Below are 27,357 nucleotides of genomic sequence, written 5' to 3'. Positions count from 1 at the left end.
ACAGCGAGTATAAAATATATCAAGATCATTTTGGGGGAATTTTAGAGCATTTACTGGATCAGACAGTGAAGAGATATATGAAATGTGGGGATGGAGAGTAGAAAAACGACATGCAGCAAAGAGTCTGGCTGGCCGGGGGTGGAACCATGGACACACTGATCAGGGCATTTGAGCCCATTTGGTGTGTGCACTAACCACTCAGCTATCAGGTCATCCTTTCATGGAACAGCGGTGTCTTTATCAGCAAGCCCTGCACCTCACACACTGCACAGCAACAAGTGGTGCTAATTATGTGGCAGTGAAATTTATCACACACATATGAACAGATGTGATCAAACACACTACGAGTCTCAGTCATGTTAACTACATTACTAGTAACACACTGAACACTTGCCTGTTCTGTCTGTTAGGTTTCATTTGATTGTCTTTTAATTGACCGGGTCTGTGGACCACTGTCCACTCTTCGAGAAAGGCTGCACGATGACATAAAATGATTTTAACATAAAACATACTGTTACAATAACCAAGTTGTGTTTGTGCCTAAATCTAATCAAACCTCAACCAAAGCAGTGGAAGATCAGGAAACAGTTTTATTTTTGAGACAGCAAAATCATTGTGCGTTGTTCTATCGGCACAGGCCAATGTGCTTTGTTGTGGAGGACTTGTTGGCCTGGTCAGATGAGGTTTTGTTGGTTTTTGCTGGGACACATTCAGTCTGAGTTTCACCACAGAAGCAACAGTACAGTATTTTCTCACCATATATAATTGTCATGTTTGTTACAACTGAATTCAAAATGAAAGTCAAACATATCTGTACAGCCATTATTAATTTCAAAAAGATAGGAAGTGGAAGTAAATACATTGATTGTAAATCATCATCCAACACTTTTATTCTTGAGGAAAATTGAAGATGTTGCCTACTTTGTCTTAGCTACTGAGAAAAGGTGTCTTACCAACTAAAATAGATTAATTGATGTAGAACTGATTATGAATCATTGTTTCATCATCATCGTTTTCAATAATGACACATTTAACTGCTATCGACTTTACATCTTATTGTTATTTTAGGCCATTACAGCCATTTCCTGCAATTACATAAATTTTTTTTTTAAAAACTTTGTTTCACAAATTTCAGTGAAAGAATTTTTTCCTGCCATTTTTCCACAGACAGAGATTTTCATGAAAGAATAAAGACAAGACAGCGTTTATGATTACATTTATTTGTCAAAATGTATTTTGTTCCTTACATTTCATAATCAACACAAAATGTGTGTAAATACAGAATCTTGATTACACTTGAGAAGTACAGGATAACATGTCAGCACAGTATCATACATCATTTCATGGTTGTTAGAGCTGAAATCAAAATGAAAATAGAAGCAATTTAAAGTTAATTGTACTTTTACATGTCTGTTAATCATTTTAATGGTTGGAGCTTGTAAATGTAACTTTGATTGTAAATCATTATCCAAAGACGTTATATATTCATCAGTTGTAAATAGGATTTCAGTGCAGTAGTATTACTTGTATTGAACAGCAGGTTACTTTGAAGTCTTAATGTGGAAGCTAAAATGTCATTCATGGTGTAATGACAGGGAAAGGCGTCATGTCAGTTAAAGACAATGGATATTTACTCTCTAATGCCTCGCTTGATGTGGTCGTAGCTAAAGGCCACACAGGCTATCTGCTCAGTTTCTGTCTTCTCCCCACGCTCCATTAGACATACAAACCAACCATGATCAATGTAAACCAGGTCTGAGTAACCACTGGGTCCACGGTTAATGATCCAGGGTTTGCTCCATGCTTTTGGATCCTGTGGGGATTTGTTCAGATACACTCCCAAATCAATTCTTTTGGATCTATCACTTGGGTGAGTGAAGAGAAGCCACTTGTTTTTATTCTGGCTTTGGTCACTCTTTGTATTTGCATCTTCACTCTGAGCTGGAAAGGAGATCACACTTCCCTGACAACCATTACCTGTTTCAACAAGTGTTGAAGGACCAGTAACATTAAAATCATCTCCATTACTGTCACTGACAGCTTCCACTCGATTGCCGCCCTGACTGCGGGCGTTGCAGTAGATGAAGCTTTTGTCTCCTTCATCAAAAAACTCTGCCATTTCACATTCAATTGATTCTGTTGGAAGCATTTTGCCAAACTGCCAATGGTCACCACAATCATCACTGTACAGGGCAAGTGCATGTGGATCACCCTTCTTAGCATAACCATAAACAGGAACGATCAGTCTACCCCCCTTCATTTGAAGACCATGGCCTGGACCAACAGCAAACGTGGCCCAGTTCTTAATTTCCTCCAGTGAGTCTGTCAAATCTGTGACGTTGCTCCAACTTTGTCCAAGATCCTCACTCGTGATGTAGCAGAGACGGGCCTTGTTGGTGCAGTTTTGTATCTGCCACCGTTCTTCAACAGTGCCTTCAACACAGATGAAGAACAGGAAGAGTGTTTTGTTGTTCTCCTCATACACCGGGCAGGGGTTCATACTACGGTGTCCTTCAATCTGGGCCTCTTCCACTGGTTTGAAGTCCGACCACTAGAAAAGACATCATTCAGAGGTGTGTGAACAAAACAGAGCAGCTCTGATGGAGATGAAAATAATACTGTATTTCACATGGAATTCACACATGAAATAATTGCTGGGGTTGATTACCTCAATTGTCTTCACACCAGGAGAGTCCTCCCTCAGCTTTCCTGTTTTCATGACCAGCTTCTCTGCCCTGGAAGAAGCTACAGTCCTCCGCTGCTCTGCAAAGGCCAGAAGAGTTTCACTCTCTCTTTCGTGGAAAAGAGCAGGAATCCTGTACACATGAGATTTGAAGACAGCATGGGGTTTGGCGGCCATAGTTGCTTTTTGTGTGCAAAATGATCACTCAATAGATCAAAAAGAAAGACTTGCAGAGTCTGTCTGTACAATAAGCAGAGTTTGCCTGCTGGGGGTTTTATAAGGCTGAGCCCTGCAGTTCGTGAGGGAGGGAGGGATCTTTGTTTTTGCTTCAGCCTAGAATTCATTGTCTCCATTTCTGAAGAAATGACTCAGTTTGTAGTGGGTTGAAAAAAAAAGTTTTTTCAGGTGATAAGTGATGAGAGGACAAAAGAAATGCCCACCTGTAGCAGAGCAGAGCCAAAACCAATGTCATTATTAACTTCCCAGGAGAAATGTATGAAGGTTAATGTGTTGCAAAATGTGCTCTTTCTCATCCCAAAGTGAAAATATTCTTTACTGATAATTTTAAACATGGTGTGTCTCCCTCTTGTTGTGGCCAGTTGAACCAGGGTCATAACACATTAAAGTTCACCTGCTGAGGGTTTTGTAAGACTGGATGGCGCACAGAGGGAGGGGTCTTTATTTTTCTTTCAGCTTCATTGTTCATTTCTGAAGAAAGTGACTCATTTCTTTAACCCCTTGACTTGTTTCTTCAGCTGATAAAAATAAATATCAACGAATTTGCTGGAGGAAGAATCAATTTGATCATAAATTTACCAGGAGGAACGTCAGGAAAGCAGATTTAGGACAGAATTTAATTACAACAATTTCCTAAATCCAGTTACTTTTGGTGGCTCATTTGTTTGTATCTGTACAACATATGACCTTCTCATTGTCAGTTAATGTAAAACTACAAGCTCGCAGAACCAGGATTCAAATATACAAATGATCATAAAACAAAGACAAAGCCTTCAAATATGTGACCAGCACATTTCAAGCTCATCATGATTACAAGTAGGACAGAGAGGTCTGTTTCTTTTGTCTCACAACAGTACAGAATAGTGACTGAAACGTGGCCCATATACATGTTAACTTCTAAGTTATTTCCCAGCTGCAGCTCTACACCGGTGTCTGCTGCAGAATCATTTGATCAAGGAGGGAATGCTGATTGTACCCTTTTCCAAAAGCCCGATGTTGGCAGGTCTTAGCGGGTTGACCAGTGGGGGTTCAGTCACTTACTCGGTCAGTCAGTGACATTTGCATTTATGGGGATGGCCCCACAGTTGTAGTCCAGCCAAAAATGTCTCCAGGACTCCATTTTCCAATTTCCAATTAAACAATTCACCTAACATAGTTTAAGTATTCCAGTTCCTGATTGGAATGAGGTTTCCTTGGATCTGAAATGTTGAGACCGTCCTTCTGGACGTATTCCTTGGGTGGGGAAAGCACAGGCACTTGTTGACCATGGAATGGAGACCTCATTCCTTGGCCGCCTGTACCGTTTCAACAAGCGTTGCTGGACCGCTCAGCTTGTAAAATTCATGCCCATCATTTATACTGACAGCTTCCACTGGATAGGCTGCGCTCTGGCTCATAGGGAAGCAGCAATTCAGCAGCATAGCTCAGAGCCAAAGCATGAAGTGCTTGAGAAAGTGACCAGTAAAATCAATGCTACAACTCCTGAAGTATAGGAAACATGATCAGACAATGCTTACTTGTTTGTCAAAGGAGAGATCACTGTCTAAATATACACCCAGGTGTCTGTTCAGGCATCAATACTACACAATCACTAGCATCAGCTAATGTTTTTAATAAATTATAGCTTTATTAATTAAAAGATTATTGGATATTAATAAAGTCTGAAGTCATGAACATTTAAAATAAGTTTATAAATATATTGAAGCATAACTTGTCCGACTTTCTGCTAAACTTTCTACCCTAACCGGTCTATCAGTCAAATCTGCATTGTAAATATTGACGTGTTATTAATAAATAGATTTCAGACTCTCTGGTTCACAGGAGTCCCTGCCTCAAGGTCACAAGAAACTTCAGGAAGTCCTGTGTATGGCTGCTGTTTGCCAAGAAATAATTACAGCATAAAATCCATGCACAACATCATCTTTTACATTTCTGTTCATGTGCAGATTAATCAAACCAGATACAATGTGTTATTTACTGAACTTTAGCTGGGCTGAGCCAGACAGAGCTGGGCTTGCTGTTTCCCCCTGTTTACAGACTTCATACTAAGCTAAGGTAACTGTGTCCTGGCTCCAGTTGTTAATTTCACAAGAAATGACCATGGTACTCATCATCTGATCTAGGTTGTGACAAAAAAGCAAATAATGGCACCTCGTAAGATGCATAACCATTGCTTTAATAACAAATGAATGGTTTTCCTTGGATTGGTGCTGTAAAAAAAATCCCTTCACATTTGGTCTTACTTATCAGTCAAGGTAAAGTTAAACTGATTTTAAAAAAGTAGGAAACTTCTGTTTCCTGTTGTCAGTGGAAAAACAGGCTTTGTTGTTAAAATAACTATGACTCTTATCAAACAGGTTTTGGTTGAACGCAAAGCTGTCTCTCCTTAACACAGCACCACCAGTATATTCACTGTGTGGCAGTCAGGTTGTGGGCATTAGAACTATAACTCAGTTGGCGAATACAGCAATGTGCACAGCAGCACGATATGAGCTGATGAAATAAAGTGTTGTCCTGCTTTATTACCTGATCTTAAGGCACTGCCTTGAAAATTCATCTCTGCAGATGGCTCCCGCAGACAGTGTAGTGGACTGAATCAAAATAATTTTAGTAATTGTCTTCTTTAAATCGGTGCATCACATGCCCCCTACCCCACCCTGCAACACCCACCACCCCAATGTTCACACAAGGTCAGCAGCAAAGACTCTGGAGAGATGGAAGCTACGCTTCCTGTAAATACTCAGACGCAGACTTAATCTACCAAGCCCTTTCCTCCCAAGAAGTTCTTTTCAACGTGAACGAGCAGGAATGAGATCACGGACCTCGTCTGTGTATGACGGACACCTTGCTGAACTGCACAAGAAAGAGCACCAGAGAAGTACTGCCCTTCACCTGATGTTGTGTTAACTTACTGACATAAGTTTCCAATGCTCTTTAGTTTTCCAGTACTAGCAACCAGCCTTTTGTGCAGATGTGGGCGGCCATCTGCCTCGACCGGTTGGGTTTAGGAGGAGAAAAAGGGGGGGGGGGCAGATAGCTGAAGGCTCTGCCCCCATTCTGCTCTTACAAACTCTGGGAACCACAAGTAGACCTGCATTTAGAGAGCGAAGTGTCCTATTGGGAAAATAGGGAAGTTTAAGCTCTCCAAGGTACAATGGTGCCTGACCATTAATGGCTTTGTAGGTGAGGAGGAGGATTTTAAATTCTATCCTGGATTTTACAGGGAGCCAATGCAAAGAAGCTAACACAGGAGAGATGTGATCTGGTTTCCTAGTTCCTGTCAGTACTCATGCTGCCGCATTTTGGATCAATTGGAGGCTTTTTACTGACTTTTTGGGACATTCTGACAATAAAGAGTTACAGTAGTCCAGTCTTGAGGTAACAAATGCATGAACTAGTTTTTCAGCATCTTTTAGACACAGAATGGGTCTGATTTTAGCAATATTGCGCAGGTGGAAGAAGGCTGTCCTAGAGACTTGCTTTATGTGTTAAGTAAAGGACAAGTCCTGGTCAAAAATGACACCAAGGTTTCTGACTGTAGCACTGGAGGCCAAGGTGATGTCATCCAGAGTCAGTATATTATCACATAGTGTATCTCTGAGGTGTTTTGGGCCAATTACAATAACTTCAGTTTTGTCTGAATTTAAGAGTAAGAAATTACTGGTCATCCAGATTTTTATGTCCTTAAGACAGACCTGAAGCTTGGCTACCTGGTTAGTCTCACCTGGCTTCATGGATAAGTACAGCTGGGTGTCATCTGCGTAACAATGGATATTTATCTGGTGCCTCCTAATAATGTTTCCTAGAGGAAGCATATATAGAGTGAAAAGTATTGGTCCTAGCACAGAACCTTGTGGAACTCCATGACTGACTGTAGTGTTGATAGAAGAGTCATTATTAACATCAACAGACTGCAGTCTATCTGACAGATATGACTTAAAGCAGCTTAGTGCGGTTCCTTTAATGCCGACCATATGCTCTAGTCTCTGTAATAAAATCTTATGATCGATGGTGTCAAATGCAGCACTAAGATCTAGCAGGACAAGTATAGAGACAAGTCCATTGTCTGAGGCTATGAGGAGATCATTGGTGACCTTAACCAGAGCTGTTTCTGTGCTATGATGGACTCTAAAACCTGACTGAAAATCTTCAAACAAACCATTTCTGTGCAAATAATCACATAACTGGTTTGCAACGACCTTCTCAAGGATTTTGGAAATAAAGGGGAGGTTGGATATAGGTCTATAATTGGCTAAAACATCTGGATCAAGAGTAGGCTTTTTAAGTAGAGGTTTAATTACTGCAACTTTAAAAGCCTGCAGTACATGACCTGTTGATAAAGATAAGTTAATCAGGCTTGATATAGAGGTGTTGATTAAAGGAAAAACTTCTTTGAACAGCCTTGTTGGAACGGGGTCTAGAAGACAAGTCGATGGTTTAGATGAAGAAACTGTTGAAGTGAGCTCAGAGAGATCTACAGGAGAAAAACAGTCAAAATATAAACCAGTTACAGTGGACTCTGAGGCTCAGGAAACAGTTTTATTTTTGAGACAGCAAAATCATTGTGCGTTGTTCTATCGGCACAGGCCAATGTGCTTTGTTGTGGAGGACTTGTTGGTCTGGTCAGATGAGGTTTTGTTGGTTTTTGCTGGGACACATTCAGTCTGAGTTTCACCACAGAAGCAACAGTACAGTATTTTCTCACCATATATAATTGTCATGTTTGTTACAACTGAATTCAAAATGAAAGTCAAACATATCTGTACAGCCATTATTAATTTCAAAAAGATAGGAAGTGGAAGTACATACATTGATTGTAAATCATCATCCAACACTTTTATTCTTGAGGAAAATTGAAGATGTTGCCTACTTTGTCTTAGCTACTGAGAAAAGGTGTCTTACCAAATAAAATAGATTAATTGATGTAGAACTGATTATGAATCATTGTTTCATCATCATCGTTTTCAATAATGACACTTTTAGCTGCTATCGACTTTACATCTTATTGTTATTTTAGGCCATTACAGCCATTTCCTGCAATTACATAAAAAAAATTTAAAAAATCTACTACTTTGTTTGACAAATTTTGTGATGTGTCAGTTAAAGACATTTTTCCTGCCATTTTTCCACAGACAGAGATTTTCATTAAAGAAGAAATTCCATTTATTTGTCAAAATGTATTTTGTTCCTTACATACTTCATAATCAACACAAAATGTGTGTAAATACAGAATCTTGATTACACTTGAGAAGTACAGGATAACATGTCAGCACAGTATCATACATCATTTCATGGTTGTTGAAGATATGATATATTGCTGAAATCAAAATGAAAATAGAAGCAATTTAAAGTTAATTGTACTTTTACATGTCTGTTAATCATTTTAATGGATGGAGCTTGTAAATGTAACTTTGATTGTAAATCATTATCCAAAAACGTTATATATTCATCAGTTGTAAATAGGATTTCAGTGCAGTAGTATTACTTGTATTGAACAGCAGGTTACTTTGAAGTCTTAATGTGGAAGCTAAAATGTCATTCATGGTATAATGACAGGGAAAGGCGTCATGTCAGTTAAAGACAATGGATATTTACTCTCCAATGCCTTTCTTGATGTGGTCGTAGCTAAAGGCCACACAGGCTATCTGCTCAGTTTCTGTCTTCTCCCCACGCTCCATTAGACATACAAACCAACCATGATCAATGTAAACCAGGTCTGAGTAACCACTGGGTCCACGGTTAATGATCCAGGGTTTGCTCCATGCTTTTGGATCCTGTGGGGATTTGTTCAGATACACTCCCAAATCAATTCTTTTGGATCTATCACTTGGGTGAGTGAAGAGAAGCCACTTGTTTTTATTCTGGCTTTGGTCACTCTTTGTATTTGCATCTTCACTCTGAGCTGGAAAGGAGATCACACTTCCCTGACAACCATTACCTGTTTCAACAAGTGTTGAAGGACAACTCAGTTTGGAAAATTGATGCCCATCAATTTCACTGACAGCTTCCACTCGATTGCCGCCCTGACTGCGGGCGTTGCAGTAGATGAAGCTTTTGTCTCCTTCATCAAAAAACTCTGCCATTTCACATTCAATTGATTCTGTTGGAAGCATTTTGCCAAACTGCCAATGGTCACCACAATCATCACTGTACAGGGCAAGTGCATGTGGATCACCCTTCTTAGCATAACCATAAACAGGAACGATCAGTCTACCCCCCTTCATTTGAAGACCATGGCCTGGACCAACAGCAAACGTGGCCCAGTTCTTAATTTCCTCCAGTGAGTCTGTCAAATCTGTGACGTTGCTCCAACTTTGTCCAAGATCCTTACTCGTGATGTAGCAGAGACGGGCCTTGTTGGTGCAGTTTTGTATCTGCCACCGTTCTTCAACAGTGCCTTCAACACAGATGAAGAACAGGAAGAGCGTTTTGTTGTTCTCCTCATACACTGGGCAGGGGTTCATACTACGGTGTCCTTCAATCTTGGCCTCTTTCACTGGTTTGAAGTCCGACCACTAGAAAAGACATCATTCAGAGGTGTGTGAACAAAACAGAGCAGCTCTGATGGAGATGAAAATAATACTGTATTTCACATGGAATTCACACATGAAATAATTGCTGGGGTTGATTACCTCAACTGTCTTCACACCAGGAGAGTCCTCCCTCAGCTTTCCTGTTTTCATGACCAGCTTCTCTGCAGTGGAATCAGCTGCAGTCCTCCGCTGCTCTGCAAAGGCCAGAAGAGTTTCACTTTCTCTTTCGTGGAAAAGAGCAGGAATCCTGTACACATGAGATTTGAAGACAGCATGGGGTTGGGCGGCCATAGTTGGTTTCTGAGGAAAAATAATCACTCAACAGATAAGGAAGAGAGATTTGCAGTATGTGTCAAAGGAGAGATCACTGTCCAAGTATACACCTAGTTTTCCTTCTGGGGTTTTATAAGGCTGGGAGCTGCAGTTTGTGAGAGAGGGAGGGGTCTCTGTTTTTTTGCGTCAGCCAAGAATTCACTGTCTTCATTTCTGAAGAAATGACTCAGAAATAACTGTTTGCTGAGGAAATGACAGCGAGTATAAAATATATCAAGATCATTTTGGGGGAATTTTAGAGCATTTACTGGATCAGACAGTGAAGAGATATATGAAATGTGGGGATGGAGAGTAGAAAAACGACATGCAGCAAAGAGTCTGGCTGGCCGGGGGTGGAACCATGGACACACTGATCAGGGCATTTGAGCCCATTTGGTGTGTGCACTAACCACTCAGCTATCAGGTCATCCTTTCATGGAACAGCGGTGTCTTTATCAGCAAGCCCTGCACCTCACACACTGCACAGCAACAAGTGGTGCTAATTATGTGGCAGTGAAATTTATCACACACATATGAACAGATGTGATCAAACACACTACGAGTCTCAGTCATGTTAAATGAACCTCTAGCGTAAGTTCAGTCAGGAAGACCTATCCTCTCGCATGCATATGCTGTATATAATCCTAATTCAGGCACACTTCTCCTCACGTATCTGTGATGTTATGAGTATAGTTAGAGAAGAACTACATTACCCAGCATGCCACAGTTGTTAGGAGCATGCGCAGGAGCCCCGCCCGTAGCCACGCAGGTAGCACAGGATTGTTTGTGTGCTTAAGCTGTGAAGTAAACATATGGCCTCGTCTGCTGATTGCATAAAGAGCCAGACAACACAATATCCACTCATTATTCCCTCTTTCTTCTGGCCTGTGGCTGTCATCGTCCTATCAGCTGTTCAGACAGCGGCTCACAATTAACCAATAGCAGGGCGACACAGTTTCTCGTTAGCCTATCATCTGCTAGCGCTCCCTTTTTAAAGATGTTCCTTCTCAATTTTAGTTTCCTGCTCTGCTGACATGCGCAATTCGTTTATATTACACTGCAGACTTTTCTCTCATCTACCTGATCATCACGTCCGACTCACATTCAGAAGCAGATCTCCTCGAACCGGCTTCTTCCCCCAAAACCACCCGGCGCGGTGCTCGGATCGCTGCCGGACAGGAACCCGCAGGCTCTGGGATCCTGAATATCCTCAGAAGGCAAGGAATCACTCCATCTCCAGCTCTGAACCTTTCCCAGCTTCAAGCCTTGGCTGCCGTGGCTTCAGAATCTCCTGCCGGAGCGGTCTCACCTCCTGCATCACCTCCTGCATCACCTCCTGCATCACCTGCTGCATCACCTCCTGCATCACCTGCTGCATCACCTGCTGCATCACCTCCTGCATCACCTGCTGCATCACCTGCTGCATCACCTCCTGCATCACCTCCTGCATCACCTGCTGCATCACCTCCTGCAGCTACCGGCCGTGAACGGTCGAGAAGTCCCACCATGCTGGGTCCACTCATTCTCTTCCGTATTCTGCGCCGGTCCAAACCGATGGGTCCCTGTCATCGTCACTGCAGTCTATCTCATGTGCCATCCAGCTCATCACCTCTCGCCTTCAGGCTCTGGAGAATCCCCGAACTCCTTCAACTCCCGCAGCTTCAGCGCAGATCCGGATGATCCTCCTCCGCCTCAGTGCTCCCTGGCTTCAGCCGTGCCAGCGCATGCGGGGTCGGCCCTCCGTTCCTCCTGCAGCCAACATTTCTCCTCGTTTCAGAGCTAAGATATTACAAGGTAAATACATCAATCTCCTCAGCATTATCCTCCCTTCACCGGAACACGAAAATAAAGTGGCAACCGGCGAAAACACCACCGCCGTGGTTAAAGCGGCTGATCCCAGATCGTCCGGGGACATGTTGTGTAGTGAACCCGTTGTAGCTTCTGGCAGATTCTGGGATGTCCTTTGCTCCGTGGACCCGAGCGCAGGCAAGAACCGGATGCTTATTTGGCCTTGATCAGCAACGACCTGAGATATGGGAACATTTTCTTCCAGTACCACAAGCAATTCTTCAACAGAGCGGCTCTCATGGTCTCTCAGTCTAACATCTGCCCGAACCGGTCCATGCTGGATACCGAGCCATTAGTCACGACAGCCGGCGGTGCGGCCGGTGGTCTGCGCTGGTTGCGGGGACGCGGGTCACTCGGAGTCTCTCTGCCCTCGACTTCATCCGCAAACACTCACCAAACCTTTAAAGGCCTTTGTCCCACCGAGAGAGAGAGATCCGACAGCTGCGGCCTCAAGGTTCAACAACCAGCCCATATGCAGAAACCTTAATGGAAGCGTGTGCACGTACCCCGCTGCATTTTCCTGCACATCTGCAGTTACTGCAAGGACGCGCACCCAGGATCAGTGTCCCCGCAGGGCTCGTCCTCGGCGGCAGAACTGTCCCTGCATCCCGACTCTGTAGATCATTTACTCCCTGGTCTGTGAACTATCCAGTCAGCCGGTCAGGACGCATTCAACATTCCTACCATCCGCCTCAGTGGCATCTTTTCGGCCTTTAGTGGGAGTCAAGTATTACTTCGCAGTTCCAGCACTTTTCAGTCAGGTTTCCGAGGCGCTTCGCTGGATTCTGTTAGAGTCCCGTCCCTCCTCCATCTCCTCCACGATTTCCTGCTGGTCGATCCGCCTCGGGATAATCCTGGCTCCTCCTTCAGAAATTTAAAAAACCTGTTCGATTATTTAGGTGTCCCCCTTTCTGATGAGAAAACCTCAGGTCCCGCGACACAGCTGGAGTTCCTGGGTCAAACCTGTCAAGTATGACAAAGTCCCGTATTGTACCCTTCTTTCCCGCCGTCCTCCCGTACTAGTATTTTCCCGTAAATATCCCGTATTTTAACCTGCGTTATTAAAAAATAATAATACCGGGCCCGGGCGGAGTAAAAACAAAACACCCCCTGACCTCTGACCCGAGCTCTGTCGCTAGCCTCGCGATAATAAGAGATGGACGCGACAGAGCGGGAAAAACCCAAACCGTCAGTAAATACCGAGACCGATGGGACCGCGGATTTTCCAGCTCCGGAAGAGAATTTAGCGCCACTCTGGCCCGGTTCACAAACAGTCCCTCAAAAACAGGCCGAAAGAATAAAGTCTGCGACAAACTGGTACAAGTCTGTAAAACAGTAAAATGGAAAGAAAAACTGAAAGAAAAGCAATATGAAACGAAAAGAATGTGTGGAATGAAAACAAAATGTAATATAATATAATATGCAAATAAGACATTAAACAAATACTTTTCACATATACCCGTTTGTGTTTTCATTCAGGCTGTAATGAATGTCCACAGCACGTCAGTGTCAACTCAGGTGACAGGTGGTGACTCCAGCTTTCCTGTGCACCTGTTAAAACGTGAGGGACACTGGGGCTCGGTCGGGGGGGTCGGACTAAGTTTCCCTTATTAACCTGACAGGTGTGTCCTGGGTGTCTCTCTGGACTCGGCAGAAATGAAAGCTTCCCTCCCGCTGGAGACACTCGAACGCATCCGCGCTATAACCGCGATTTTCACTCGGTCACAGAGACGACAGCACTGCTGTCCCTCCTCGGCCACCTTCACTTCGCAATGCGAGTTATCCCTCAGGGCCGTTCATTCATGTCAAGGCTGCTGGATTTGGCTTCCTCCGGGCCCAGTGTACAGGACACTGTCTCGTTAGATCAGGGCTGGACGGTATTTCTTTTTCTGTGACGGTCTGGTGCCGTCCCCGGATTCTTTAAAGTTTTTCACCGACGCTGCGCCCTCTGTAGGTTTTGGAGGGTATTTTCAGGGGCAGTGGTTCGCCAGTAAATGGCCACTTTCCCTCCCCAATCAGGCATCTTCCTCAGCTCTGCACGAAACTTACCCCACAGCAGTAGCTTGTCTCCTCTGGAGAAAATTCTGGCAACGCAAACGCATCTCGGTTCAATGCGACAACGAAGCGGTCGTCAACATCATTAACAAAGGCCGCTCATCTGTTGCAGAATCATGCCATCACATGGCTATCCGTCACAAACTACTTCCTGATCTCAGCTCCTCACATTCCCGGTCACGTTAACCGAATTGCTGATTCTTTATTGCGTTTCAATTTCCAGATGTTCCAGTTGCTCTGCCCAGAAGCCAGCCCCCCCTCTAGAATCAATAACCCTCAATTAAACCAGGATTCCTCCAGTATTACCTTCAGTTAGCCAGGTTCTATATGAGAGAGGGCCTAGCAGCTTCTACTCTGAGGTTATATGATTTTGCTGGAATGTGTTTGCTTTGTTTTGTGTTTCTTTAAATCTGCCATTTAAACTAGTCCTGTCAGTGCTGTTTGTGCTTTTATTTGTCACTGCACAGATGTGCGTCATTTCAACCCAATGTCATCAGAGGTCTGGTATCCGGTATTCAGTTCATGCTAGATGCTGCGATCCTTCTTTTCCCAGTTTATTCTCTAATCCAGCAATTAAACTGTTGTTAAAAGGCATTTCAAAAGTTTATCCCAGCGACACTGATACCAGACTCCCTATTACTGTTGACATGCTGCTTAAAATGCTGTCAGTTTTACGTCAGGGTTGCTTTCCCCACTCTCTCAGAGATAGTTGTTTTCTCCTGTCATTTTATGGGTTCCTAAGGAGCGGAGAATTCACCACTCCTTCTAATTCTTTCAATCAGCAAAAGACGTTACCTTTTCAGATCTGTCTTTTCACCCTGATTATTACAGTCTACGCCTTAAGCATTCAAAAGCTGGTAGTGCCTGTTCCGTAATAGTTACTCGCACCGACTCTCAATTTCGCCCTTCTAAGTCCATGCGGAAATATTTGAGAATAAGGCCTTCCACAGAAACCTAATGCCCCTCTGTTTCTGACCCAAGATCATAAACCAATGTCCAAATCTTGGTTCAGTCACATCTAACTCAATCGCTCATTAAGTGCAATACCGCTCCGAAGCATCATTCAGGTCACTCATTCAGAGCAGGTGCTGCAACCTCTGCAGCTGCACAAGGTTGGCCTTCAGCTTCCCTTCAACAGCTGGGCCGGGTCATCCTCTGCATATGCCTTCTATGTGTGTCCCGAAGCAAGGACGATAATCGAAGCTCAAAGTTCTCTAAAACCCTAATAGCTCACGGTAAGCTTTGCATACAGCTGGTGGCTGGTGGTTCATATTCTGTTTTGCTGCTCTATTCCACCCCTCTGCTATTCACACAGTCATTTGCCATTGCTGGCTCAGTAGCATTCAGGCAGCGTTTGAGTCATTCCTCTTTGGCTCATCAAGGCGCTGCCTCTCTCTCTCTCTCTCTCTCTCGCTCTCTCTTTCTCGCTCAGCCTCCCTCCCTCTCCCTCTCTCTCTCTGTCCTAGCTCTGTCTTCTAGCTATTCCTCCTCTTTCTAGTCATTGCTGGCGCAGCATCATTCATGCAAGCATTAGCCATTGTTAGCTCAGTAGCATCCGTGCAATGTGGCTGTCCTCTTCAGCTCAGCATTAAACCGTCTCTCTCGTTCTCCCTCTCGCTTTCTCGCTCTGTCTCCCTTTCCCTCTATCTCCTAGCTCTCTCTTTCTAGCTCCTTCCTCCTCTCCTCTAGCCATTGCTGGCTCAGTCACATCAATGCAAGCATCAGTAACACCTTTCAACTAGATCTAATATCTGAACTCTTGAGTCACTCTCGTTCATTCCACTTATTTCTAGCAGGTTATGCCACCCCATCGTTAGCAAGGTAGTTCACTCCAGCTCGGTAAGTCAACTTTTTTATTTTTGGGGGATTCTTTCAGCTGTGCTTGGTCTCACTAGAGGGGACTTGCGCCCCTATTCTTTGGGGGATAATATACATATACGTACATGTATTTTGCTGCTGCTCATCCCAACCCTAAACAACTCCCCTACGAGACCAAGCGCCAAAGTCTATAACTGCAGCACTATCATCACATATCTTGTCTAATTAAAATATTTACTTTCACTCCATTCACTTGTCTCTCCTGATTGAACTGCATTACTAGTAACACACTGAACACTTGCCTGTTCTGTCTGTTAGGTTTCATTTGATTGTCTTTTAATTGACCGGGTCTGTGGACCACTGTCCACTCTTTGAGAAAGGCTGCACGATGACATAAAATGATTTTAACATAAAACATACTGTTACAATAACCAAGTTGTGTTTGTGCCTAAATCTAATCAAACCTCAACCAAAGCAGTGGAAGATCAGGAAACAGTTTTATTTTTGAGACAGCAAAATCATTGTGCGTTGTTCTATCGGCACAGGCCAATGTGCTTTGTTGTGGAGGACTTGTTGGTCTGGTCAGATGAGGTTTTGTTGGTTTTTGCTGGGACACATTCAGTCTGAGTTTCACCACAGAAGCAACAGTACATTATTTTCTCACCATATATAATTGTCATGTTTGTTACAACTGAATTCAAAATGAAAGTCAAACATATCTGTACAGCCATTATTAATTTCAAAAAGATAGGAAGTGGAAGTACATACATTGATTGTAAATCATCATCCAACACTTTTATTCTTGAGGAAAATTGAAGATGTTGCCTACTTTGTCTTAGCTACTGAGAAAAGGTGTCTTACCAAATAAAATAGGTTAATTGATGTAGAACTGATAATGAATCATTGTTTCATCATCATCGTTTTCAATAATGACACTTTTAACTGCTATCGACTTTACATCTTATTGTTATTTTAGGCCATTACAGCCATTTCCTGCAATTACATAAATTTTTTTTTTAAAAACTTTGTTTCACAAATTTCAGTGAAAGAATTTTTTCCTGCCATTTTTCCACAGACAGAGATTTTCATGAAAGAATAAAGACAAGACAGCGTTTATGATTACATTTATTTGTCAAAATGTATTTTGTTCCTTACATTTCATAATCAACACAAAATGTGTGTAAATACAGAATCTTGATTACACTTGAGAAGTACAGGATAACATGTCAGCACAGTATCATACATCATTTCATGGTTGTTAGAGCTGAAATCAAAATGAAAATAGAAGCAATTTAAAGTTAATTGTACTTTTACATGTCTGTTAATCATTTTAATGGTTGGAGCTTGTAAATGTAACTTTGATTGTAAATCATTATCCAAAGACGTTATATATTCATCAGTTGTAAATAGGATTTCAGTGCAGTAGTATTACTTGTATTGAACAGCAGGTTACTTTGAAGTCTTAATGTGGAAGCTAAAATGTCATTCATGGTGTAATGACAGGGAAAGGCGTCATGTCAGTTAAAGACAATGGATATTTACTCTCTAATGCCTCGCTTGATGTGGTCGTAGCTAAAGGCCACACAGGCTATCTGCTCAGTTTCTGTCTTCTCCCCACGCTCCATTAGACATACAAACCAACCATGATCAATGTAAACCAGGTCTGAGTAACCACTGGGTCCACGGTTAATGATCCAGGGTTTGCTCCATGCTTTTGGATCCTGTGGGGATTTGTTCAGATACACTCCCAAATCAATTCTTTTGGATCTATCACTTGGGTGAGTGAAGAGAAGCCACTTGTTTTTATTCTGGCTTTGGTCACTCTTTGTATTTGCATCTTCACTCTGAGCTGGAAAGGAGATCACACTTCCCTGACAACCTTTACCTGTTTCAACAAGTGTTGAAGGACCAGTAACATTAAAATCATCTCCATTACTGTCACTGACAGCTTCCACTCGATTGCCGCCCTGACTGCGGGCGTTGCAGTAGATGAAGCTTTTGTCTCCTTCATCAAAAAACTCTGCCATTTCACATTCAATTGATTCTGTTGGAAGCATTTTGCCAAACTGCCAATGGTCACCACAATCATCACTGTACAGGGCAAGTGCATGTGGATCACCCTTCTTAGCATAACCATAAACAGGAACGATCAGTCTACCCCCCTTCATTTGAAGACCATGGCCTGGACCAACAGCAAACGTGGCCCAGTTCTTAATTTCCTCCAGTGAGTCTGTCAAATCTGTGACGTTGCTCCAACTTTGTCCAAGATCCTCACTCGTGATGTAGCAGAGACGGGCCTTGTTGGTGCAGTTTTGTATCTGCCACCGTTCTTCAACAGTGCCTTCAACACAGATGAAGAACAGGAAGAGTGTTTTGTTGTTCTCCTCATACACCGGGCAGGGGTTCATACTACGGTGTCCTTCAATCTGGGCCTCTTCCACTGGTTTGAAGTCCGACCACTAGAAAAGACATCATTCAGAGGTGTGTGAACAAAACAGAGCAGCTCTGATGGAGATGAAAATAATACTGTATTTCACATGGAATTCACACATGAAATAATTGCTGGGGTTGATTACCTCAATTGTCTTCACACCAGGAGAGTCCTCCCTCAGCTTTCCTGTTTTCATGACCAGCTTCTCTGCCCTGGAAGAAGCTACAGTCCTCCGCTGCTCTGCAAAGGCCAGAAGAGTTTCACTCTCTCTTTCGTGGAAAAGAGCAGGAATCCTGTACACATGAGATTTGAAGACAGCATGGGGTTTGGCGGCCATAGTTGCTTTTTGTGTGCAAAATGATCACTCAATAGATCAAAAAGAAAGACTTGCAGAGTCTGTCTGTACAATAAGCAGAGTTTGCCTGCTGGGGGTTTTATAAGGCTGAGCCCTGCAGTTCGTGAGGGAGGGAGGGATCTTTGTTTTTGCTTCAGCCTAGAATTCATTGTCTCCATTTCTGAAGAAATGACTCAGTTTGTAGTGGGTTGAAAAAAAAAGTTTTTTCAGGTGATAAGTGATGAGAGGACAAAAGAAATGCCCACCTGTAGCAGAGCAGAGCCAAAACCAATGTCATTATTAACTTCCCAGGAGAAATGTATGAAGGTTAATGTGTTGCAAAATGTGCTCTTTCTCATCCCAAAGTGAAAATATTCTTTACTGATAATTTTAAACATGGTGTGTCTCCCTCTTGTTGTGGCCAGTTGAACCAGGGTCATAACACATTAAAGTTCACCTGCTGAGGGTTTTGTAAGACTGGATGGCGCACAGAGGGAGGGGTCTTTATTTTTCTTTCAGCTTCATTGTTCATTTCTGAAGAAAGTGACTCATTTCTTTAACCCCTTGACTTGTTTCTTCAGCTGATAAAAATAAATATCAACGAATTTGCTGGAGGAAGAATCAATTTGATCATAAATTTACCAGGAGGAACGTCAGGAAAGCAGATTTAGGACAGAATTTAATTACAACAATTTCCTAAATCCAGTTACTTTTGGTGGCTCATTTGTTTGTATCTGTACAACATATGACCTTCTCATTGTCAGTTAATGTAAAACTACAAGCTCGCAGAACCAGGATTCAAATATACAAATGATCATAAAACAAAGACAAAGCCTTCAAATATGTGACCAGCACATTTCAAGCTCATCATGATTACAAGTAGGACAGAGAGGTCTGTTTCTTTTGTCTCACAACAGTACAGAATAGTGACTGAAACGTGGCCCATATACATGTTAACTTCTAAGTTATTTCCCAGCTGCAGCTCTACACCGGTGTCTGCTGCAGAATCATTTGATCAAGGAGGGAATGCTGATTGTACCCTTTTCCAAAAGCCCGATGTTGGCAGGTCTTAGCGGGTTGACCAGTGGGGGTTCAGTCACTTACTCGGTCAGTCAGTGACATTTGCATTTATGGGGATGGCCCCACAGTTGTAGTCCAGCCAAAAATGTCTCCAGGACTCCATTTTCCAATTTCCAATTAAACAATTCACCTAACATAGTTTAAGTATTCCAGTTCCTGATTGGAATGAGGTTTCCTTGGATCTGAAATGTTGAGACCGTCCTTCTGGACGTATTCCTTGGGTGGGGAAAGCACAGGCACTTGTTGACCATGGAATGGAGACCTCATTCCTTGGCCGCCTGTACCGTTTCAACAAGCGTTGCTGGACCGCTCAGCTTGTAAAATTCATGCCCATCATTTATACTGACAGCTTCCACTGGATAGGCTGCGCTCTGGCTCATAGGGAAGCAGCAATTCAGCAGCATAGCTCAGAGCCAAAGCATGAAGTGCTTGAGAAAGTGACCAGTAAAATCAATGCTACAACTCCTGAAGTATAGGAAACATGATCAGACAATGCTTACTTGTTTGTCAAAGGAGAGATCACTGTCTAAATATACACCCAGGTGTCTGTTCAGGCATCAATACTACACAATCACTAGCATCAGCTAATGTTTTTAATAAATTATAGCTTTATTAATTAAAAGATTATTGGATATTAATAAAGTCTGAAGTCATGAACATTTAAAATAAGTTTATAAATATATTGAAGCATAACTTGTCCGACTTTCTGCTAAACTTTCTACCCTAACCGGTCTATCAGTCAAATCTGCATTGTAAATATTGACGTGTTATTAATAAATAGATTTCAGACTCTCTGGTTCACAGGAGTCCCTGCCTCAAGGTCACAAGAAACTTCAGGAAGTCCTGTGTATGGCTGCTGTTTGCCAAGAAATAATTACAGCATAAAATCCATGCACAACATCATCTTTTACATTTCTGTTCATGTGCAGATTAATCAAACCAGATACAATGTGTTATTTACTGAACTTTAGCTGGGCTGAGCCAGACAGAGCTGGGCTTGCTGTTTCCCCCTGTTTACAGACTTCATACTAAGCTAAGGTAACTGTGTCCTGGCTCCAGTTGTTAATTTCACAAGAAATGACCATGGTACTCATCATCTGATCTAGGTTGTGACAAAAAAGCAAATAATGGCACCTCGTAAGATGCATAACCATTGCTTTAATAACAAATGAATGGTTTTCCTTGGATTGGTGCTGTAAAAAAAATCCCTTCACATTTGGTCTTACTTATCAGTCAAGGTAAAGTTAAACTGATTTTAAAAAAGTAGGAAACTTCTGTTTCCTGTTGTCAGTGGAAAAACAGGCTTTGTTGTTAAAATAACTATGACTCTTATCAAACAGGTTTTGGTTGAACGCAAAGCTGTCTCTCCTTAACACAGCACCACCAGTATATTCACTGTGTGGCAGTCAGGTTGTGGGCATTAGAACTATAACTCAGTTGGCGAATACAGCAATGTGCACAGCAGCACGATATGAGCTGATGAAATAAAGTGTTGTCCTGCTTTATTACCTGATCTTAAGGCACTGCCTTGAAAATTCATCTCTGCAGATGGCTCCCGCAGACAGTGTAGTGGACTGAATCAAAATAATTTTAGTAATTGTCTTCTTTAAATCGGTGCATCACATGCCCCCTACCCCACCCTGCAACACCCACCACCCCAATGTTCACACAAGGTCAGCAGCAAAGACTCTGGAGAGATGGAAGCTACGCTTCCTGTAAATACTCAGACGCAGACTTAATCTACCAAGCCCTTTCCTCCCAAGAAGTTCTTTTCAACGTGAACGAGCAGGAATGAGATCACGGACCTCGTCTGTGTATGACGGACACCTTGCTGAACTGCACAAGAAAGAGCACCAGAGAAGTACTGCCCTTCACCTGATGTTGTGTTAACTTACTGACATAAGTTTCCAATGCTCTTTAGTTTTCCAGTACTAGCAACCAGCCTTTTGTGCAGATGTGGGTGGCCATCTGCCTCGACCGGTTGGGTTTAGGAGGAGAAAAGGGGGGGGGGGCAGATAGCTGAAGGCTCTGCCCCCATTCTGCTCTTACAAACTCTGGGAACCACAAGTAGACCTGCATTTAGAGAGCGAAGTGTCCTATTGGGAAAATAGGGAAGTTTAAGCTCTCCAAGGTACGATGGTGCCTGACCATTAATGGCTTTGTAGGTGAGGAGGAGGATTTTAAATTCTATCCTGGATTTTACAGGGAGCCAATGCAAAGAAGCTAACACAGGAGAGATGTGATCTGGTTTCCTAGTTCCTGTCAGTACTCATGCTGCCGCATTTTGGATCAATTGGAGGCTTTTTACTGACTTTTTGGGACATTCTGACAATAAAGAGTTACAGTAGTCCAGTCTTGAGGTAACAAATGCATGAACTAGTTTTTCAGCATCTTTTAGACACAGAATGGGTCTGATTTTAGCAATATTGCGCAGGTGGAAGAAGGCTGTCCTAGAGACTTGCTTTATGTGTTAAGTAAAGGACAAGTCCTGGTCAAAAATGACACCAAGGTTTCTGACTGTAGCACTGGAGGCCAAGGTGATGTCATCCAGAGTCAGTATATTATCACATAGTGTATCTCTGAGGTGTTTTGGGCCAATTACAATAACTTCAGTTTTGTCTGAATTTAAGAGTAAGAAATTACTGGTCATCCAGGTTTTTATGTCCTTAAGACAGACCTGAAGCTTGGCTACCTGGTTAGTCTCACCTGGCTTCATGGATAAGTACAGCTGGGTGTCATCTGCGTAACAATGGATATTTATCTGGTGCCTCCTAATAATGTTTCCTAGAGGAAGCATATATAGAGTGAAAAGTATTGGTCCTAGCACAGAACCTTGTGGAACTCCATGACTGACTGTAGTGTTGATAGAAGAGTCATTATTAACATCAACAGACTGCAGTCTATCTGACAGATATGACTTAAAGCAGCTTAGTGCGGTTCCTTTAATGCCGACCATATGCTCTAGTCTCTGTAATAAAATCTTATGATCGATGGTGTCAAATGCAGCACTAAGATCTAGCAGGACAAGTATAGAGACAAGTCCATTGTCTGAGGCTATGAGGAGATCATTGGTGACCTTAACCAGAGCTGTTTCTGTGCTATGATGGACTCTAAAACCTGACTGAAAATCTTCAAACAAACCATTTCTGTGCAAATAATCACATAACTGGTTTGCAACGACCTTCTCAAGGATTTTGGAAATAAAGGGGAGGTTGGATATAGGTCTATAATTGGCTAAAACATCTGGATCAAGAGTAGGCTTTTTAAGTAGAGGTTTAATTACTGCAACTTTAAAAGCCTGCAGTACATGACCTGTTGATAAAGATAAGTTAATCAGGCTTGATATAGAGGTGTTGATTAAAGGAAAAACTTCTTTGAACAGCCTTGTTGGAACGGGGTCTAGAAGACAAGTTGATGGTTTAGATGAAGAAACTGTTGAAGCGAGCTCAGAGAGATCTACAGGAGAAAAACAGTCAAAATATAAACCAGTTACAGTGGACTCTGAGGCTCAGGAAACAGTTTTATTTTTGAGACAGCAAAATCATTGTGCGTTGTTCTATCGGCACAGGCCAATGTGCTTTGTTGTGGAGGACTTGTTGGTCTGGTCAGATGAGGTTTTGTTGGTTTTTGCTGGGACACATTCAGTCTGAGTTTCACCACAGAAGCAACAGTACAGTATTTTCTCACCATATATAATTGTCATGTTTGTTACAACTGAATTCAAAATGAAAGTCAAACATATCTGTACAGCCATTATTAATTTCAAAAAGATAGGAAGTGGAAGTACATACATTGATTGTAAATCATCATCCAACACTTCTATTCTTGAGGAAAATTGAAGATGTTGCCTACTTTGTCTTAGCTACTGAGAAAAGGTGTCTTACCAAATAAAATAGATTAATTGATGTAGAACTGATTATGAATCATTGTTTCATCATCATCATTTTCAATAATGACACTTTTAGCTGCTATCGACTTTACATCTTATTGTTATTTTAGGCCATTACAGCCATTTCCTGCAATTACATAAAAAATTTTTTAAAAATCTACTACTTTGTTTGACAAATTTTGTGATGTGTCAGTTAAAGACATTTTTCCTGCCATTTTTCCACAGACAGAGATTTTCATTAAAGAAGAAATTCCATTTATTTGTCAAAATGTATTTTGTTCCTTACATACTTCATAATCAACACAAAATGTGTGTAAATACAGAATCTTGATTACACTTGAGAAGTACAGGATAACATGTCAGCACAGTATCATACATCATTTCATGGTTGTTGAAGATATGATATATTGCTGAAATCAAAATGAAAATAGAAGCAATTTAAAGTTAATTGTACTTTTACATGTCTGTTAATCATTTTAATGGATGGAGCTTGTAAATGTAACTTTGATTGTAAATCATTATCCAAAAACGTTATATATTCATCAGTTGTAAATAGGATTTCAGTGCAGTAGTATTACTTGTATTGAACAGCAGGTTACTTTGAAGTCTTAATGTGGAAGCTAAAATGTCATTCATGGTATAATGACAGGGAAAGGCGTCATGTCAGTTAAAGACAATGGATATTTACTCTCTAATGCCTTTCTTGATGTGGTCGTAGCTAAAGGCCACACAGGCTATCTGCTCAGTTTCTGTCTTCTCCCCACGCTCCATTAGACATACAAACCAACCATGATCAATGTAAACCAGGTCTGAGTAACCACTGGGTCCACGGTTAATGATCCAGGGTTTGCTCCATGCTTTTGGATCCTGTGGGGATTTGTTCAGATACACTCCCAAATCAATTCTTTTGGATCTATCACTTGGGTGAGTGAAGAGAAGCCACTTGTTTTTATTCTGGCTTTGGTCACTCTTTGTATTTGCATCTTCACTCTGAGCTGGAAAGGAGATCACACTTCCCTGACAACCTTTACTTGTTTCAACAAGTGTTGAAGGACCAGTAACATTAAAATCATCTCCATTACTGTCACTGACAGCTTCCACTCGATTGCCGCCCTGACTGCGGGCGTTGCAGTAGATGAAGCTTTTGTCTCCTTTATCAAAAAACTCTGCCATTTCGCATTCAATTGATTCTGTTGGAAGCATTTTTCCAAACTGCCAATGGTCACCACAATCATCACTGTACAGGGCAAGTGCATGTGGATCACCCTTCTTAGCATAACCATAAACAGGAACGATCAGTCTACCCCCCTTCATTTGAAGACCATGGCCTGGACCAACAGCAAACGTGGCCCAGTTCTTAATTTCCTCCAGTGAGTCTGTCAAATCTGTGACGTTGCTCCAACTTTGTCCAAGATCCTCACTCGTGATGTAGCAGAGACGGGCCTTGTTGGTGCAGTTTTGTATCTGCCACCGTTCTTCAACAGTGCCTTCAACACAGATGAAGAACAGGAAGAGCGTTTTGTTGTTCTCCTCATACACTGGGCAGGGGTTCATACTACGGTGTCCTTCAATCTGGGCCTCTTCCACTGGTTTGAAGTCCGACCACTAGAAAAGACATCATTCAGAGGTGTGTGAACAAAACAGAGCAGCTCTGATGGAGATGAAAATAATACTGTATTTCACATGGAATTCACACATGAAATAATTGCTGGGGTTGATTACCTCAACTGTCTTCACACCAGGAGAGTCCTCCCTCAGCTTTCCCGTTTTCATGACCAGCTTCTCTGCAGTGGAATCATATACACTCCTCCGCTGCTCTGCAAAGGCCAGAAGAGTTTCACTTTCTCTTTCGTAGAAAAGAGCAGGAATCCTGTACACACGAGATTTAAAGACAGCATGGGGTTGGGCGGCCATAGTTGGTTTCTGTATGTAAAACAATCACTAAGTAGATAAGAAAGAGAGACTTGCAGAGTCTGTCTGTACAATCTGCAAAGTTTCCCTGCTGGGGCTTTTATAGGGCTGAGCGGTGCAGTTTGTAAATCGTCATTCATTTCTGAAGAAATGACTATTTTCGTAATGTATTGATTCATTTCTTCAGTTAATGAGTAATGAGTAGAAAGAAGTGCCCACCTGTAGCAGAGCAGAGCCAAAACCAATGTCATTATTAACTTACCAGGAAAAATGTATGAAGGTTAATGCGTTGCAAAATGTGCTCTTTCTCATACCAAAGTGACAAATCTACATGTCTTGACTTTTACAACATTGTGTTGCAGAGCTTGCAAAACTGTAGCTGTGAGTTTTTGATTCACTGGAAAACAGACTTAGAATTACATAAGAAAGAAAGACTTGCAATGTGTCTCTACAATCATGAAAGTTTGCCTGCTGAGAGTTTTGTAAGACTGGGTGGTGGGAGACAGTTGACAGAGGGAGGATCTTTATTTTTCTTTCTGCTTCATTGTTTATTTCTGAAGAAAATTACTCATTTCTTTGACCAGTCGACTTGTTTCTTGAACTGATAAAAATAAATATCTATGAATTAGCTGAAGTAGAGCCAGAATCAATTTGATGACTAATTTACCAGGAGCAAAGTCAGAAAAGCAAGTGTAGGACAGAATTTAATTACAATGATTTACTAAATCCAGCAGCATAATGAGATGGAAATACCATACCTTAAATCATCTGATTGTATTTTATTATTTGCTTGTATTTGTAGAACAACTTCCGAGTCATTTCCAAGCTGCAGCTCTACACCCACGTCTACTGCAGAGTCATGTGATCTGGGAGTGAATGCTGATTGTACCCTTTTCCAAAAGCCCAATTTTAGCGGGTTGACCAGTGGGGTTTCAGTCACTCAGTCAGTCAGTCAGTGACATTTGCATTTATAGGGATGGCCCCGCAGTTGCAGTCCTGCCAAAATGTCTCCAGGACTCCATTTTACAATTTACAATTTAACAATTTACTTTACAGAATTTCCTTGGATCATCCAATCTTCGTTGAAAGTGAGGAGCATCCCATTATCACCAGTTCTCCCAGTGCTGGTCTCAGAAGGTACTAGCATAGGGCAGGAAGATCACTGTATCACACTGTATGGAATGTCAGTGGTGAAACATTAGATTAGTGACAAAGTTAAAGTAGGAAAGTGCTAAGGTGACTGATAATTTTCTTTTGGTGAGGATACTAAGAATTAAATTTAAGAACAAACTGATAAAGACTTGATAGAGCTAATTTGGGAATGTTTTTGTTGTTGTGGACTTACCTGTCATAGGATGAAAGTAAATTGTTCCGTAATTACATGTTGCATCATATTAATGGCGTGTGATTAATTTCGGTCTCTTAACCTTCCTGTCATGTTCGGGTCAAATCTGACTGATTTACAACTTAAAGCACTCATAAATATTGTGTTTTACATCTGATTGCCTCAAGGCCTTATGATATCCGCCACACTATGCACTTGAACATATAAAAGTGATGATCACCTCTTTCATTGAATTTTGAGTGTTTTAATCAACCTTGTTACACCATTCATCCATCAGACAGAAAACATCCCCATACACACCACCCCAACTCACTCACTCACTCACTCACTCACACACACATTTCAGACTGAACAATGTCTTTTGCAGGTACACATCTCTTTCCCACACTTATGTGCCGATCCTCCCACGTGAACCAACTTCCTGATGAAACAATATATCATATCTTCACACAGACTAGACAGGTGTCTGTTATGTGAACCCATCTCTTTCCCACGCTTTTGTGCCTATCCCCCACGTGAACCACACCTTCCAGACTAAGCAATGTATCATCTTCACACAGACCCCATATACAGTCAGGTCCATAAATATTGGGACATCAACACAATTCTCATCTTTTTGGCTCTAAACACCACCACAATGGATTTGAAATGAAACAAACAAGATGTGCTTGAACTGCAGACTTTCAGCTTTAATTTGAAGGTATTTAAATCCAAAACAGGTGAATGGTGTAGGAATTACAACAGTTTGTATATGTGCCTCCCACTTTTTAAGGGAGCAAAAGTAATGGGACAAATTAACAATCATAAATCAAACTTTCACTTTTTAATACTTGGTTGCAAATCCTTTGCAGCCAATTACAGCCTGAAGTCTGGAACGCATA

The 27,357-nt window shown here is 41.9% G+C and overlaps 4 protein-coding genes across 4 annotated transcripts; all 4 read right to left on the bottom strand.

The window, feature by feature from the left end:
- Positions 1-55: 55 nt before the first annotated feature.
- LOC139615406 (sialidase-3-like) lies at positions 56-5,911 on the bottom strand. Its single transcript, XM_071473326.1, has 2 exons — positions 2,669-5,911; positions 56-2,551 (listed from the first exon to the last, which is right to left on the bottom strand). The coding sequence occupies exons 1-2, from the start codon at positions 2,858-2,860 to the stop codon at positions 1,631-1,633; spliced, it is 1,113 nt and encodes a 370-aa protein (XP_071329427.1). The 5' UTR covers positions 2,861-5,911; the 3' UTR covers positions 56-1,630.
- A 1,962-nt stretch (positions 5,912-7,873) lies between these two features.
- Positions 7,874-10,584, bottom strand: LOC139615391 (sialidase-3-like). The gene is made up of 2 exons (XM_071473306.1): positions 9,553-10,584; positions 7,874-9,435 (listed from the first exon to the last, which is right to left on the bottom strand). The coding sequence occupies exons 1-2, from the start codon at positions 9,742-9,744 to the stop codon at positions 8,512-8,514; spliced, it is 1,116 nt and encodes a 371-aa protein (XP_071329407.1). The 5' UTR covers positions 9,745-10,584; the 3' UTR covers positions 7,874-8,511.
- Positions 10,585-16,538: 5,954 nt separating this feature from the next.
- Positions 16,539-21,269, bottom strand: LOC139615411 (sialidase-3-like). Its single transcript, XM_071473331.1, has 2 exons — positions 18,063-21,269; positions 16,539-17,945 (listed from the first exon to the last, which is right to left on the bottom strand). The coding sequence occupies exons 1-2, from the start codon at positions 18,252-18,254 to the stop codon at positions 17,025-17,027; spliced, it is 1,113 nt and encodes a 370-aa protein (XP_071329432.1). The 5' UTR covers positions 18,255-21,269; the 3' UTR covers positions 16,539-17,024.
- Positions 21,270-23,180: 1,911 nt separating this feature from the next.
- LOC139615392 (sialidase-3-like) lies at positions 23,181-26,885 on the bottom strand. The gene is made up of 2 exons (XM_071473307.1): positions 24,943-26,885; positions 23,181-24,825 (listed from the first exon to the last, which is right to left on the bottom strand). Exons 1-2 carry the CDS (start codon positions 25,132-25,134, stop codon positions 23,905-23,907), a joined length of 1,113 nt encoding a protein of 370 aa, XP_071329408.1. The 5' UTR covers positions 25,135-26,885; the 3' UTR covers positions 23,181-23,904.
- Positions 26,886-27,357: the final 472 nt, after the last annotated feature.

This window comes from Trachinotus anak, unplaced genomic scaffold (genome assembly GCF_046630095.1).
Source record: "Trachinotus anak isolate AG129_WGS33_773 ecotype Australia unplaced genomic scaffold, CSIRO_AGI_Tana_v1 ptg000049l, whole genome shotgun sequence".
Classification (NCBI taxonomy): domain Eukaryota; kingdom Metazoa; phylum Chordata; class Actinopteri; order Carangiformes; family Carangidae; genus Trachinotus; species Trachinotus anak.
This window is presented reverse-complemented; position numbering and strand designations above follow the sequence as displayed.